At 48.6% G+C, this 13,346-nt stretch overlaps 1 protein-coding gene across 5 annotated transcripts in view; it reads right to left on the bottom strand.

Annotated features, from left to right (window-relative positions):
• Positions 1 to 2,129: 2,129 nt before the first annotated feature.
• Fbxo16 (F-box protein 16) overlaps positions 2,130 to 13,346 on the bottom strand; it is a 54,890-nt gene continuing 43,673 nt past the window's right edge. For 3 of the 5 annotated variants that reach the window (XM_040740665.1, XM_021230217.2, XM_005075254.4), the window contains one exon: positions 8,219 to 8,467. In XM_040740665.1, coding sequence (XP_040596599.1) covers positions 8,297 to 8,467 — 171 coding nt within the window. In that variant the 3' untranslated portion in view covers positions 8,219 to 8,296. Of the gene's footprint in view, positions 2,423 to 8,218; positions 8,468 to 9,713; positions 9,740 to 13,346 lie in introns of those variants that run through there. The other 2 variants (XM_013117212.3, XM_040740666.1) reach the window with 2 other exon arrangements.

The raw sequence follows: 13,346 nt of genomic DNA on the forward strand, positions 1-13,346 counted from the left end.
TTATTTCGAGCATTTCATGATAGTGATAGAAGTCTGACTGATCCAGGAATGGCTTAGAAAAGAAAAATGATCAAGGCTAGAAGCTGTGTATGTGTGGGTGTGTGCACAGAGGTGGGCACACATGGCCAGGACAGAGAAGGCTGGGTGTCCTCTAGCAAGCTCCCTCCGCCTCATCCCTTTGAGGAAGGCTCTTTCACTGAACCTGGAGTCTGCCATTTTCCAGCCAGGCTGGCAGCCAGCAAGCCCCAGCAATCCCGTAGCCCGTGTTCCCCACCCAGCACTGGGGTTACAGGCGTGCACACTCATACGCGGGTGCTGGAGATCTGAACTCAGGCCCCCCTGCTTGTGTAGTGAGCACCCATTCACTGAGCCATCTCCCTGGCCCAAAAGCAATATTTTATGAAACATCTACAAGTCACTCGTCTAGTAGTCTGAGAAAGTCATCAAACTGTCTCTGCTCCGTTTGTATTAGTTCCTTTCCACTGTGCCAAAATCCATGACAGGAGCAACCTTAAGGATGGGAAGCTTATGTTAGTTCCTGGTTGTCCTCTGACTTTCACCATGGTATACACACAAATGTAATTATAAACAAACAAGCAAAACAACTCCAAGCAAATAAAAAAGCCCATTTAGTCCAAGCATTATCCATCCCCAGACTACCCAGAGGCCTGCCCGTTCGCTGCCCCATGTTGCCACCTTAATGCAGTGAAGACAGAATAGCTGCATGGAACCTCCCTCAGTGATTCCAGGCTCTGAAGGCACAGACATGGGATTCCTAGAGCAGCTGGCTAATGGGACTATAGCCATATCAGCGGGCTCTGACTTTGATTGCGAAGTTCTGTCTCAGGAAGAAGTTGAGGATGGTTTCTGACTCCAGCCATGGGCCTTCATGTGCTTGTTCTCTCTCTCTCTCTCTCTCTCTCTCTCTCTCTCTCTCTCTCTCTCTCTCTCTCACACACACACACACACACACACGCTCATTAGCCTACATACAAGCAGAAGAACCATGCAACACACACACACACACAAATGGGGCAAAAGGTCCCTGAAGACCTCTGGTTGCTGAGTTGGAGGTGATGACAGAGCATTCCTGAATGGAAACGACTGGTGTGGGCAGAAGTGAGGAGAGGTCAGAGCTGGCCCTGGACTCCTGCAAACTGGAGACAGAGGGTCCCTACGGATTGCGGTGAGTCCCCAGTGACAGGGTGGCAGGGGCATCCGGAGCGGAGAAGTCAGTGGTTCACAGGTGGAAACCAAGGGGGCCGATGGAGCAAGGCGTGGCGTCTGAGTCAACCGCAGCAAATGCTGCAGAGAGGTCAAACAGGATGAAAATGGAGGAGGGGCCAAACAGGATGAAAATGGAGGAGGGGCCGTGAGAGGTGACCAAAGGAGCCGCTGAGAGGAAATAACAGGAGCAGTATGAGGGTGGGCTTCCCTGCTGTGAAAGCTGAGGACACACTTCCTAGTTCAGGAGAGTAGATGCTGACCTAATAGCATTCTTGAGGGAATGACAAAGGGTAGCATGTCACCAAGTGTGGTGGCACACCTCAGAAATCCCTGCATTTGAGAAATAGAGGTAGGACTATCAATACAAGGCCAGTCTCAGCATCATGGGAAGTTTGACTGCGGCTTAGGTCACATTGGACTGTCTCAACTCTGCCCATCCGCCCCCCCAAATCACAGTATCTGGGACGTAAGACACATACATGGAACAGGTTTCACGGATAAAGAAGGTCCTGGGACGCACACAGGAGGCGAGGGTGGGGGAAGAGACGGTCTTTGCTTTGTTTGCAGCCATGCCCCCCCAGCCCCCCCCCGCCCCCACCCCTGTCCCCTACTAACCTGGAGCTGCCTGGCTGGGAAGTTCTCTGAACTCCGGGGGAAACTGTAGGAAAAGATGAGTCTGTGTCTAAAACTGACTTTAGGGACAGGAGGAATGACTTAGTGGTTAAGGTCACTGGCTGCTCTTCCGGAGGTCCCAAGTCTGATTCCCAGTACCCATAAGGCAGCTCAAAACAGTCTGTAACTCCAGTTCCGGGGGGATCTCACGCCCTCTTCTGACCTCGGTGGGCACTGCATGCACACGGTACACAGACATAAGCAGGCAAAAATACTCATACACATAAAAATACAAATTTAAAAAATTTAAAAACTAGCATTGAAGGGGTAATTTGAATGGAATAAATGACTTGAAGTGAATCAATGAGCATTTTCGTAGGTGCTGGCATACGGAGTCAAAACTCTGAAAAACCTCCTTCTGGAGACTGGTGCAAAGTGATGGAAGCGAGGGGAAGGAGCTCCCTCTAGCGGCCCTTCTCTGCTGGAGCCGGGACTAAAGAAGCCGGCTGAGAAATGCCGAATTTCTCAACTTCGGATGACATTCTGATGACAGCATTACTGTCAAACTCCAGTTATGCACCTGCTGAGCAAAAAAGAAATGTGGAATCAGGGAGTGAATCTGGGGTCTCATCTTAGAGGGTGGAAAGATGAGGTTCCTGCAGGAGTGAGTACGACAGAAGATGGATGGAGAGAAATGCATGGAATGTCACAAACAGAAGAACCAACCCTGAAATCGAAGGCCAGACATCAAGGTCCCTGTGGGAATGTAAATGTGTCTGGTTTAGACACTTTCTTTGAAGGCGCAGTGTCATCGTTTTTGTTTTGTGTTGTTTTTTTCTCTTTCAGACAGTATTATTATGCGGCCCAGAACCGGCTTTTTTTTACAGCAATCCCTTTACACATACCCATAAATAAAATATTTAGCGGTATGAAAAAGAAGAGGAGGAGGAAGAAATTATCTGACAATTCTGGGGTTTTTTGTTTGTTTGTTTTTGTTTTGTTTGAGACAGGGTCTGACTATATAGCTCTGACTGGCCTTGAACTCAACCTTATAGACCAGGCTGGCCTCAAACTCACAGAGACCCACTGCCCCTGCCTCCCAACTGCTGGGAATAAAGGTGTGCGCCACCACACCCAGCTAAGTCTTCAGCCACTCTCTGAGAGCCCGTGGGGAGCACTCCCTGACTTCCCATCTCCTCATCAGCGTCTTCTCCACTCTCTATCCCAGGAAGACCCCCTTTCCAGCCCAGATGAGGATCACTCCAAGGCCCGGCAGGGAAGTGAGGACATATCCACTCAAGGAGGTGCTTGTGGCTACGGGAGACTTGAGGCGGGAAGAGCTGTTCTTTGGAGTCAAGCCGGCCATAGTCCATCCCAGGCCTGCTGCTCTGTAGTCATTGCTTGGGCTTGCTGCTCCAACCTAAGTTTCCCATCTATAAAATGAGGGTGCCAGCCCTCCCTCCTTCCCCTCCCCCGCCCTCTCCCACTAAGGGTCTTGTGGAAACGGCACAAGAGTGGGCGAGTGGATTCGGACGTCTGTAGTTTAGTGCTGTTTCTCTCTTTTCCACTCACGCCGCTGACAAATCTCCCGCTTACCCTGCAGTTCTCACAGGCCCTGTCCCTGGAATGTCCAATGCAGACACCCAGCAAGACGGCTGTCAAAGCAACACAAGCTGAGGGGAAGGAACTGTTTGTTTGCATTCCAGGGCAGGGTGGTGTGGGAAGGCCTTTCCAAACCACCCTCATTACTTCCCCAGACTTTTCCAACGGCCCGTGCCAGGCATCTGAGAGTCTCTCGCACCAACCTCTGTACTCTTAAGTCCTGCTGTTGCTGAGTCTTTTTATCCATCCCCTAGTCCTCTATCTCCCTCCGCCACTTTGGTTCAACTTTCTGTGGAGAAAGGCAGGGGCTCTGTGGCGGGCAGTCTTCTGCACAGCACCTCTCCCCAACTGCCCAGGCTCCAGAGCCCTCTCTATGCAAGTGTCCCCAGGTCACTTTCCTGTTTAACAGTCCCTTATCGATTCGGTACCTAGAGTGACGCCTTGACTTCCTGGCAGGGCTCAGCTTCCTGTTTGGACCCTTGACTAATTTTCCATCTCTCTCCCCAAGCTCATGGCAGCTCAGAACGACACCTGTCGGCTCCAGCCTTCATTGACCATCCGGTCTCCAGAGTAACCCATGGTGACCAAGAGGGTCCTGAAAATGGTTTGGTTTTTTTTTTCCATTTCCTCCTCTTCTTCCTTCTTTTCCTCCTTTTCTCTTCTCCCTTCCTCTCCTCCTCTTCTTCATCTCCTCTGACCATTTTCCTTCCTCCTCCATTCCTCCCCCTTTCCTTTCTCCTTCCCTTTGCTCTGGAGGTGCTGGGGGCCATACCTGGAGCTCACACTTGCTCACACTGAGCTATGTGCCCCAGCCCCCTGGATTTGGGCCTGCAGCACTAAAGCCCAGGCAGGCCTGGGCACACCAGGGTGACTGATGGCCTGGTTTCGCCCGGGGTCTCTGGCTATTTTATTGTCTCGTTTCTCACTTGGAAATCATACCCCTTGCATATTCCTCGCCGCTTCTGTTGATTCACCCCTGGCCCTCTGCTCGGCCATCCCTTCTGCAGCTTCCCCAGAATGGTCTTCTCTTCCAGCTCTGTTCAAGGAGCTCTGTTGGAGGAGCCCTGTATTGCAATGGCTGCCCTCTGACCTCCCCAGCTTCTTGGGCTCCTTAGCCTAAGAAGGAACAGGTTTATTTTTCACAACCACAATCTGCATTTACAGCTTCTTCATTCTCAGACTCTACCAACCACAAAAAAATGCTCCGAAAAGTTATCACAATATTACTGACATACATGTGCCATGGAGCCATTGCTGTATGTGTATTGAGTATCTGTCCTGTCCTTTTCAGTCACTGTACAAAGGACACAGTACCACAACTACTCACATTGTGTTATGAATTACCGAGTCATCTAGAAATGATTTAATGTGTGGGAAAGGCTGGGGTCATAGCTCCCTGGTACCAGCTTGTATATGAGATCTTGGGTTCAATCCCCAGCACCAAAAGAGATAATGAATAAATGGGAGGGGCTGGGGATATTACCAAGTTGGTAGAGTGTTTACCCAGTATTCACAGGGTTCTGGGTTTGATCCCCAGCGTCTCATAAACTACCATTCACCACACCAGTAATTTCAGCATCAAGAGGTGGCGATAGGAAGATCAGAAGTTCAAGATCATCCTCAGATTCATAGTAAGTTCAAGGCCAGCCTGGGATACATGAGATCATCTCAAATACAGGTGGATCAACAGAAATAAACGGGAGGCTATTTAAAATATTTTATGTGAAAACAGGTTATCTGCACATGAGACACGTCTACAAAGGTACATTTTGATGTCTGTGCCTGTCCTAGAAACCAGTATGTTCTTCCAGAGCTTTGTAAGTCTCCAGAGTCTGTGCTCCCTTTTTTATAAATGGAACTGTCTGGCAAACAGAAGTGAAACTATGACTGGAACCTTGAAGGTGAATCAGGCCCACCTGGCTCACCCCCGTGCTTCAAAGCCCCAGACTCTGTGAAGGGAACGATGGATCTGCCTTCATCCCATACTGAGCCCCTAGTGGACCCACACCAAATTGTCAGCGATGGCCCTCTGCTATCTTGGAAACAGATCTTTCATTCCTCTGTAGAGATGGCCAGGGGCTGCGTATGGGAGCAGAGGCAAATTCTCCACGCAGAGCCCTGCCGAAACTTCAGATTCGTGCAGGAAGTAATCAGCTCTTCCCTGTAGTAAGCCGGGGATGGGTGGACACACAGGGTTAAATAGCTGAAGGACATCCACAGACAACAAGCAGTGCTGGTATACATAAGCCCTTCTTCACCTTGGTAATTCTTGGTCCAGGCGATTCTGGTTCATATTCCAGAAGGGAATAGTGGTAGACCCCAGCCTGGCCCGTCCAAACATAGGCCCAGAGTGTAACGGGCTTATTTCATGATCAAGGGGTCTCCTGGGAAAAAGAGAGACAGGCACAGCTGCAGACCACCATGCTTCTCTATCTGCCCATGGCTGCTGGGGGCTGACCATGAGGACACACAGGAAGAGGACACCTTTCCTATGGGGAAGATACAAGATCTCATTGTGGAACTACGCTTCAGTGTCACACTAGGTGGTACAAATGAAGTGAGTATTACTAGATTGTTTTGTCCCTATCTATCATGTGGACACACAGCACTTCATTCTGTACCACCATTCTGGGCCATTGTTCGAAACCAGTGTGTGTGTGTGTGTGTGTGTGTGTGTGTGTGTGTGTGTGTGTGTGTATAAGAATTGTCCGGCATCACAATTGATGGCTGTGTTTGCTACCCTTTTCAATACTGTGCAACATACCTATGATAAACAGCTTGCAGAAGAAGGACTTATTTTGGTTGCTGACTTCAGAGTTTCAGTCCCTGGCCACTTGGCGGCATTGATTCTGGGCCTATGCACAACATGGCCCAGAATAGCATGGGGTAAAATCAGCGCTGCTCCCCTTGTAGTAAACAGGACAGAGAGTAAGACAGGAAGGGACTAAGGCCAAGACAGACCCTTCAAATATGACCTCTGGGACCTACTCCCTCCAACCAATCCACACCTCCTAAAAGCACATTACGGTATACATCCTAACCGACCAATGATGTCAGACCCTAATGATACAGCCACCTCCCAGTGACTGGATTTGCCACCTGGGGACCACACCTACAATGCATGAGCCTCTCTGGGCCTAATTCATACTCAAACTATAGCAGCCAACACTGCTTTTCCATTTTCTGTTTCACTTAAGCATCCTAGAACAGCAGTTTCTGGAACACTGGGATAGCTACATGGGTAAGTGGTTTAGTGTAGAAGGTACTGTTGTGAGGTAAGCCCACCAGAGACCACCACAGACACCGGTGTAGCCTAGCCATTGTTGCTGGCTGGTGACTGCATAGGGAGAGAACTTGCCCAAACCATGCAGCCCTGAGTTTTAACAGCCCTTTGTCATTTATGCACAAAACTCACATCCTGGTTGTCACACTTCAGTTAGCAAGAAGCAGAACTACAGAAGCCAGAAACCAAGCTGAGTACATTTGGGGACTTTTCTGGAGCTGTGGACTAGCTCTTTGATGGATTAGGTCTTTGTTTCCATGTTGGCAGGCACAGGGGCCTATGTGCCGGGTTTTAAGATAGGACTGGTGTCTTTAATATGGCGTCAGTTGTGTTTAGGTCTGGGGGTTAGCACTCATCTCTTTGTGGCTAAGTGGCTTTGTTCGTTTTGTTTTCCAGTTGCTCAAAGCTCTTTTAAATTGCTTGAATGCCAATTGTAACTTCTCCAGACATGCATTCTACTGTTGGGGTGGTGGGGGTGGGGGCTGATGCAGATGGAGACCAGAGGACACCTTTTAGGAGTCAGTTCTCTCCTTCCACCATGGGTTCTGTGGACTGAACTTAGGTCATCAGGCTTGTACAGGAAATGCTCTCACCCGCTCGGCCGTCTCACTGGTTCCTGTGTTCTTCTCCTCCATGATACTGGTTATTTTCCACTGACTAACCCTTGCCAGCTCTTCTGTCTTGCCTCAAGAGGCTGGCAGCTAAGGGCTGAACCACAAGTATCTTTGCCTCTACTTCCAGATGGGGTTTGCCAGGAGTGGAGAAGGGTGTTAGAAAAGAAGAGTTGGGTATCAGCTGCTTCCCTCCCCGAATTCCTCTGCCACCTCCAACACATTGAGTCTGCCAGCCTCTCTCCCAAGGCCACAGCAGAAGCTGGATTCCAAGACTTTCCCTTCTCCCTTCATCCTTTGGCCCAAAGGATGATAAAGGTTCTCCCTGCTGCCATCCACCTATCTCCATTCACCTCATCCTTCCCATAGCATGTGTTAATGGCTGAACTATGTCCCCTACAAATTCACATGCTGGACTCCTAACTCCCAATGTCTTAGAATGAGCATGCTTTTGGAGACAGATGAATGGGGTCAGGTGAGTCATTGGAATAGGCCCCAGTCCACCAGGACTTAGGAGAGAGGGAGAAGATGGCCAGTGGAGAGAGGAGGCCTCAGTGTTACCGGCTGACACATCATCTCAGACTCCCAGTATTCAAACTATGAGCAAATACATTTCTGTTGTTGAAACCTCTCGGTCTGTGCTACAACCCCAGCATTCTAAGCATCTCCTTTGCCAACTACTCAAGAGCCTTGGGGGTATCATTTCCTCCTGGGATCCTGACTCACCCACCCAATGTTACCAATGAGGCTATCCGACATCCCCTCACCAAAGCCAACATGTCTACTGACGCATTTCCAAGGTTCTGCACTTGTTACCATTTCTGCCATTTGTTCTTTTTTTTTTCCAGGATACAGTAGACTCACAGGACCATTCACAACCAGGTACTTAAAAGAGTTTAATGGAGCAGCTGGTTAGAATCCAACTCTCAGCTGTCACTTCTAGAAGAGTCCTTTTCCATTCTTAAGTCAGTGTTGACTCTGGAGCCCCTGAGGGGGGTGACCGAAGCCCAGGGTGGTTTGGGAAGTGTTCCATAAGAATTCTAGTTACTGCTTCAGGATCTGAGGGTCCCACTGGCAGATGAAGAGGCCAGTTGAGACCAACAGGAACTTTTGGATGGGAGCTCAGGGACATCTAGGGAAGAAAAAGTACCAGTAGAGGGAAGGTTATTTTACATGCCAAAGGAAGTCACACAATTATAAACTTATAATGATAAGATGCAGCATGACACAGTCATAAGGCAGATGAGGATTTCCAAATTTACCACTAATCCCTACATCACTCCCAGGCAGACTTAATTTTGAACTATAACTAGTAAATTTTCACCCTCAAAAGAGCCTACACACACACACACACACACACACACACACACACACACACACAGGCACACACACAGACACACACACATATACACACACACACCACACACACACATACACACACACATATACACACACACACACACACACACACACACACACACACACACACACACACACACACACACACACACGAGTTCATTCCTCTGGAACCACCCACCTTTTTTTGATACAGGGTCTCTCAGTGGTCTGGGGCTCATCAATTAGGCTAGGCTAGCCAGCCAGTGAGCCCCAGGGATCCACCTGTCTTGACTCTCCTAAATGCTGAGATTAGAAGTACACACTACTTACCACACCTTGCTCTTCACATGGGTGCTAAGGGTCAAATCCAGGTCCTCATGCTTGCAAGGCAAACTACATTATAGACTGAGTTATCTATCTCCCCAGTCCCCACCACGTTTTATTTGAACCTCAAGAAAATCATGAGATACAAAGAGAGGGAGGGAGGGAGGGAGGGAGGGAGGGAGGGAGGGAGGAGGAGGGAGGGAGGGAGGGAGGGGGACTGGAGAAATGGCTCAGAGGTTAAAAGCACTGGCTGTTCTTCCAGAGGTCCTGGATCCAATTCCCAGCAACCACATGGTGCCTCACAACCATCTATAAGATCTGGTGCCCTCTTCTGGCATGCAAGCATACATGTAGGCAGAACACTGTAAGCATAATAATTTTTAAAATCTTTTTTAAAAAAGACTTAAAAAAAAAAAGAAGAAAGGAGGGAGGGAGGGAGGGAGGGAGGGAGGGAGGGAGGGAGGGAGGGAGGGAGGGAGGGAGGGAGGGAGGGAAAGAAGTATTCACAATCTCCATTTTACAAGCAAATGAAATGGAGGCGCAGGCATGATAGCTAACAGTCCACGGTCACACAGCTCAGTGTCACAGCTGGCTCCCGAGACTTCTGCATCTTAGACCAGGGAACACCCACGGTCCCCACGTTTTTCACTCCACTCATCTGCATGCACTTTCTAACAAGGCGAATGGCCCAGGTTGACATCCCAACCCAAACTCACAGTGACAACAGATCTCTCCTTGACATCTGGCGGTGTGCACGAAATGGAAGAGGAGGAACAGAGGGTAAAAAGATAAGGCAACCTGAGCTTGAGGCCAGAAAGGGTGAAGTGCTTTAGAAAACTTGGAGCCAGGCATTTGGGAGGCAGAAACTGGTAGATCTCAATGGATTTGAAGCCAGATTGGTTTACATAGTGAGACCCAATCTCAAACAATAAATAATTTAAAAAGTTTGCCCTTGAGCCAAGGACGATGACATATATCTATAATACCAGCTATGTACATTTAGAGGAAGGAGGGCTGCTGCAAATTCAAGGCCAGCCTAAGCTATATAGTCCTAGGCTACCTGACTCAAAAGCAAACCAAAACAAAAACAAAAGAAAAACAAACAAACAAAAAACAGCCAGGCGGTGGTGGCACACACCTTTAATTCCAGCACTAAAGAGGCAGAGGCAGGCAAATCTCTGTGAGTTCAAGACCAGCCTAGTCTATGACAGCTAGTTCCAGGACAGCCTCCAAAGCCGCAGAGAAACCCTGACTCGAAATGCCTCCCCCAAAAAGAAAAAGAACCCCGAATAAATAGTTTGCTTTCCCTTGGCTCCAAATGCACAATGATGAAGGATGATTCCCATGGTCACCCCCTCCCCCAATCTTGACAGATCTTGTGGAATTACTAATCCATTTTATGACCTGACAGATGTATTCAGGCTTCCTCTGAATCCTGGAAAATCTCACTCTTTATTTCACCTCAGAAACCAGTGATTGCTGTCATTTGCCCTCCCCTCTGGCTAACTTGTCCCTTCACTGTCCCTCAAGGATGCACTATGTAAAACAGTCCTGCACTTCTGACCTGCCTGAATTCCTTACAGCTAACTCATCCAAGGTTTACCTTCTCCTAGAAGTTTGAATGTTGAATGGTTTTTGTTTTGTCTTATGTTTGTTTGTTTGTTTGCTTGTTTGTTTGAGACAAGGTCTCAAATTTGAACTCTTGATCCTCCTGCCGTTGCCTCCCAAGTGCTGGGATTATAGGTATGCATGACTACACCTGGAGATTCACATGGATTATGTGCATGTGGAGGCTAGAAGTCGACATCAGCTATTTTTCCCAGTTGTTCTCCACCTTGATTTCTGAGGCATGGCCTCTTGTTGGCCTGGAGCTTGCTGATTCAGCTGGACTGGCTGGGTAGGAAGTACTGCTCTTGTCTGTCTCCCCAGAGCTGGGGTTATGGGTATGCTGGGAGTGTTAGTTAGGGTTTCTATTGCCACAGCTATGGCAACTTTTACAAAGGAGAGGCATTTAATTGGGGTGGCTTTATTTTCAGAGGTTAGTCTGCAACGTGGTGGCCTGCAGGCAGACCTGGTGCTGGAGAAGTGCTGAGTGTCCTGCACCTTGATTTGCAAACAAGAGGAAGTGACCTGAGACACTGGGTGTGGCTTGAACTTCCGCAGTGACACACTTCCTCCAACAAGGCCACACCCACTCTCACGATGCCACACCTCCTAATAGTGCCACTACCTTTGGGGGCCATTTTCTTTCAAACCACCACACTGGGATTGCAGACACACGGCAGCCACCATTGTCAGCTTCTATGTGGGCACTGGCTGGGTATCCAACTCAGATCCCTGTGCTTGCATGAAGAACATTTTATTGACTGAGCCATCCCCTCAGCCCTGTCTTTGTGTTTTAGGGATAGCATTTCTTTGTGTAGCCCAAACTGGCCTTGAACTTGTAGCAATCCTCTTGCTTCTGCCTCTCAAATGCTGGGGTTACAGGTTTGTATGAGCCTGCCTGTGTTGAATACTTTCACCTTCTGGGGTTCCTCCATCAGTGGGATCCCAGAACATTACTGAGCCCCCCACCTTAGCCTTGACTGCTTGCTCTCTGTTAGTCTTCGTCTCTGCCTGCAAAGCTTCAGTGTTTCCACCTGGGGCTGTCTACAGAGGTCCAGAATATATTGGATGGTGATTTTCCCCCCAGACAAGTAGACAAAACTAGGGTTGAAGTAGCAAGTGGCTAAGTTCAAAGGGTCAAAGTGCGAGTGTTAAGAATGGGAGCAGGGGGATGAGAGCGTATAACCTTCTCTCGTTTGACGTTTTCAGTGTTGTCCTATAGAGTCTGGTCTGCACATGATCCAAGCCCCTTAGGAGTCTGAGGCAGAAAGGTTAAAGTTCAAAGCCTGTCTGGGCTACAGAATCAGCCTAGGCAACTTAACTAAACCTCGTCTCACAACAAAAACTAAAACGAGAGTTGGGGATACAGCTCAATGGTAGAACACTTGCTTAGCACGCATGAGGCCCGGGGTCCAATCCTCAGTACCACTAAGAGGCAACAAATAAACCAAGCAACCACAGAGCGATTGTTTCCAGTTGTTTGCAGATCCACATAAGGCAAGAGAACAAACTGGAGTGTTCCTTTGTGCCCTGTCAGGAACAATAAAGACAGAGTGCTGCCTGTTGGATGAGGACAAGGCCTGGCTCTCACAATAACAAGAATGGGCTCGTTTCCCCTCACCTGTAACACTTTCAGGTTTAATCCTATTACCGAGCCCTGCTTATCTGTCACTGAATTTGAGGAACCCTTTGCTCCTGAGCCTGGGGCACTCACAGGCCTGGGCAGGCTCTTTGCCACTCTCCTTCTTCATGGTGGCAGGTCCCAGGAGCTCCCCCTGACTGGCTCCTCCATAGTTGTTGTTACTGCCTGTCCAGACTGTTGGCTTTCTCTGTCCTGCTGAGAGCAGTTCTGGGAAGCTGTTTTTCTTATGTTTATTCTTCCTGTCCCAGAAAAGTCATAGACCTCCTCCAGTTTAAGACTGAGTTTTGTTTGTCTACTTTGGCTTTTGGGTGCATGTATATAGGTGCACATGGGTGTATGAGTGTGTGTACATACATGTGTATGCATGCAGATGTGTGTATGTACATGTGGAAGCCAGAGAACAACCTCTAGTATCATTTCTCAGGTGTCATGCATCTGGTTTTTTTGAGACAAGGCCTCTCAATGGCCTAGAACTTGCCTACTGAGAAGGGCTAGGAAGCCCCAGCGATCTGCTTGTCTTCACCCTCCGAGTTCTGGAACTACAAGTGTCCACCACCACGACAAGCTTCTCTCACAAACATACCTTAGATAGGTGCTGAGGAGCAAATGCAGGTTCTTGTGTTTGCAAGGCATGCATTTACCAGACCTTACCAATGGAGCCATCCCTCCAGACCCAGTTTAAGACTTTGTTGTCTGCTTTTTGGTGTGTGTGTGTGTGTGTGTGTGTGTGTGTGTGTGTGTGTGTGTGTGTGTGTGTGTTAGAGACAGAGCCATATACAGTGTAGCCCAGGCTAGCATGGAACTTACCAATATAGCACAGGCTAGCCTCAAACTCATAGCAATCCTCAGCTACTCAAGGGATTACAGGTATGAGCCATAAAATTTGAGAGAAAAACAGGGAAGATATATAAAAGAATAAAAACCTTAAAGTGTTGGATCTTGGTTTGCAACATCTGACTGTGGTTGAAATGATAACTAGAAATGTCTCTCACCCCAACACCAGGGCTCACCAAGCCTTTTCCTTCCTGCTGGTCTTTGCTACCTCCTCCCCCCAGACCCCTGAAATGTCTACCCTCTCAAACACAAACTTAGCAACAAGGAC

This window comes from Mesocricetus auratus, unplaced genomic scaffold (genome assembly GCF_017639785.1).
Source record: "Mesocricetus auratus isolate SY011 unplaced genomic scaffold, BCM_Maur_2.0 Super-Scaffold_100707, whole genome shotgun sequence".
Taxonomy (NCBI): Eukaryota; Metazoa; Chordata; class Mammalia; order Rodentia; family Cricetidae; genus Mesocricetus; species Mesocricetus auratus.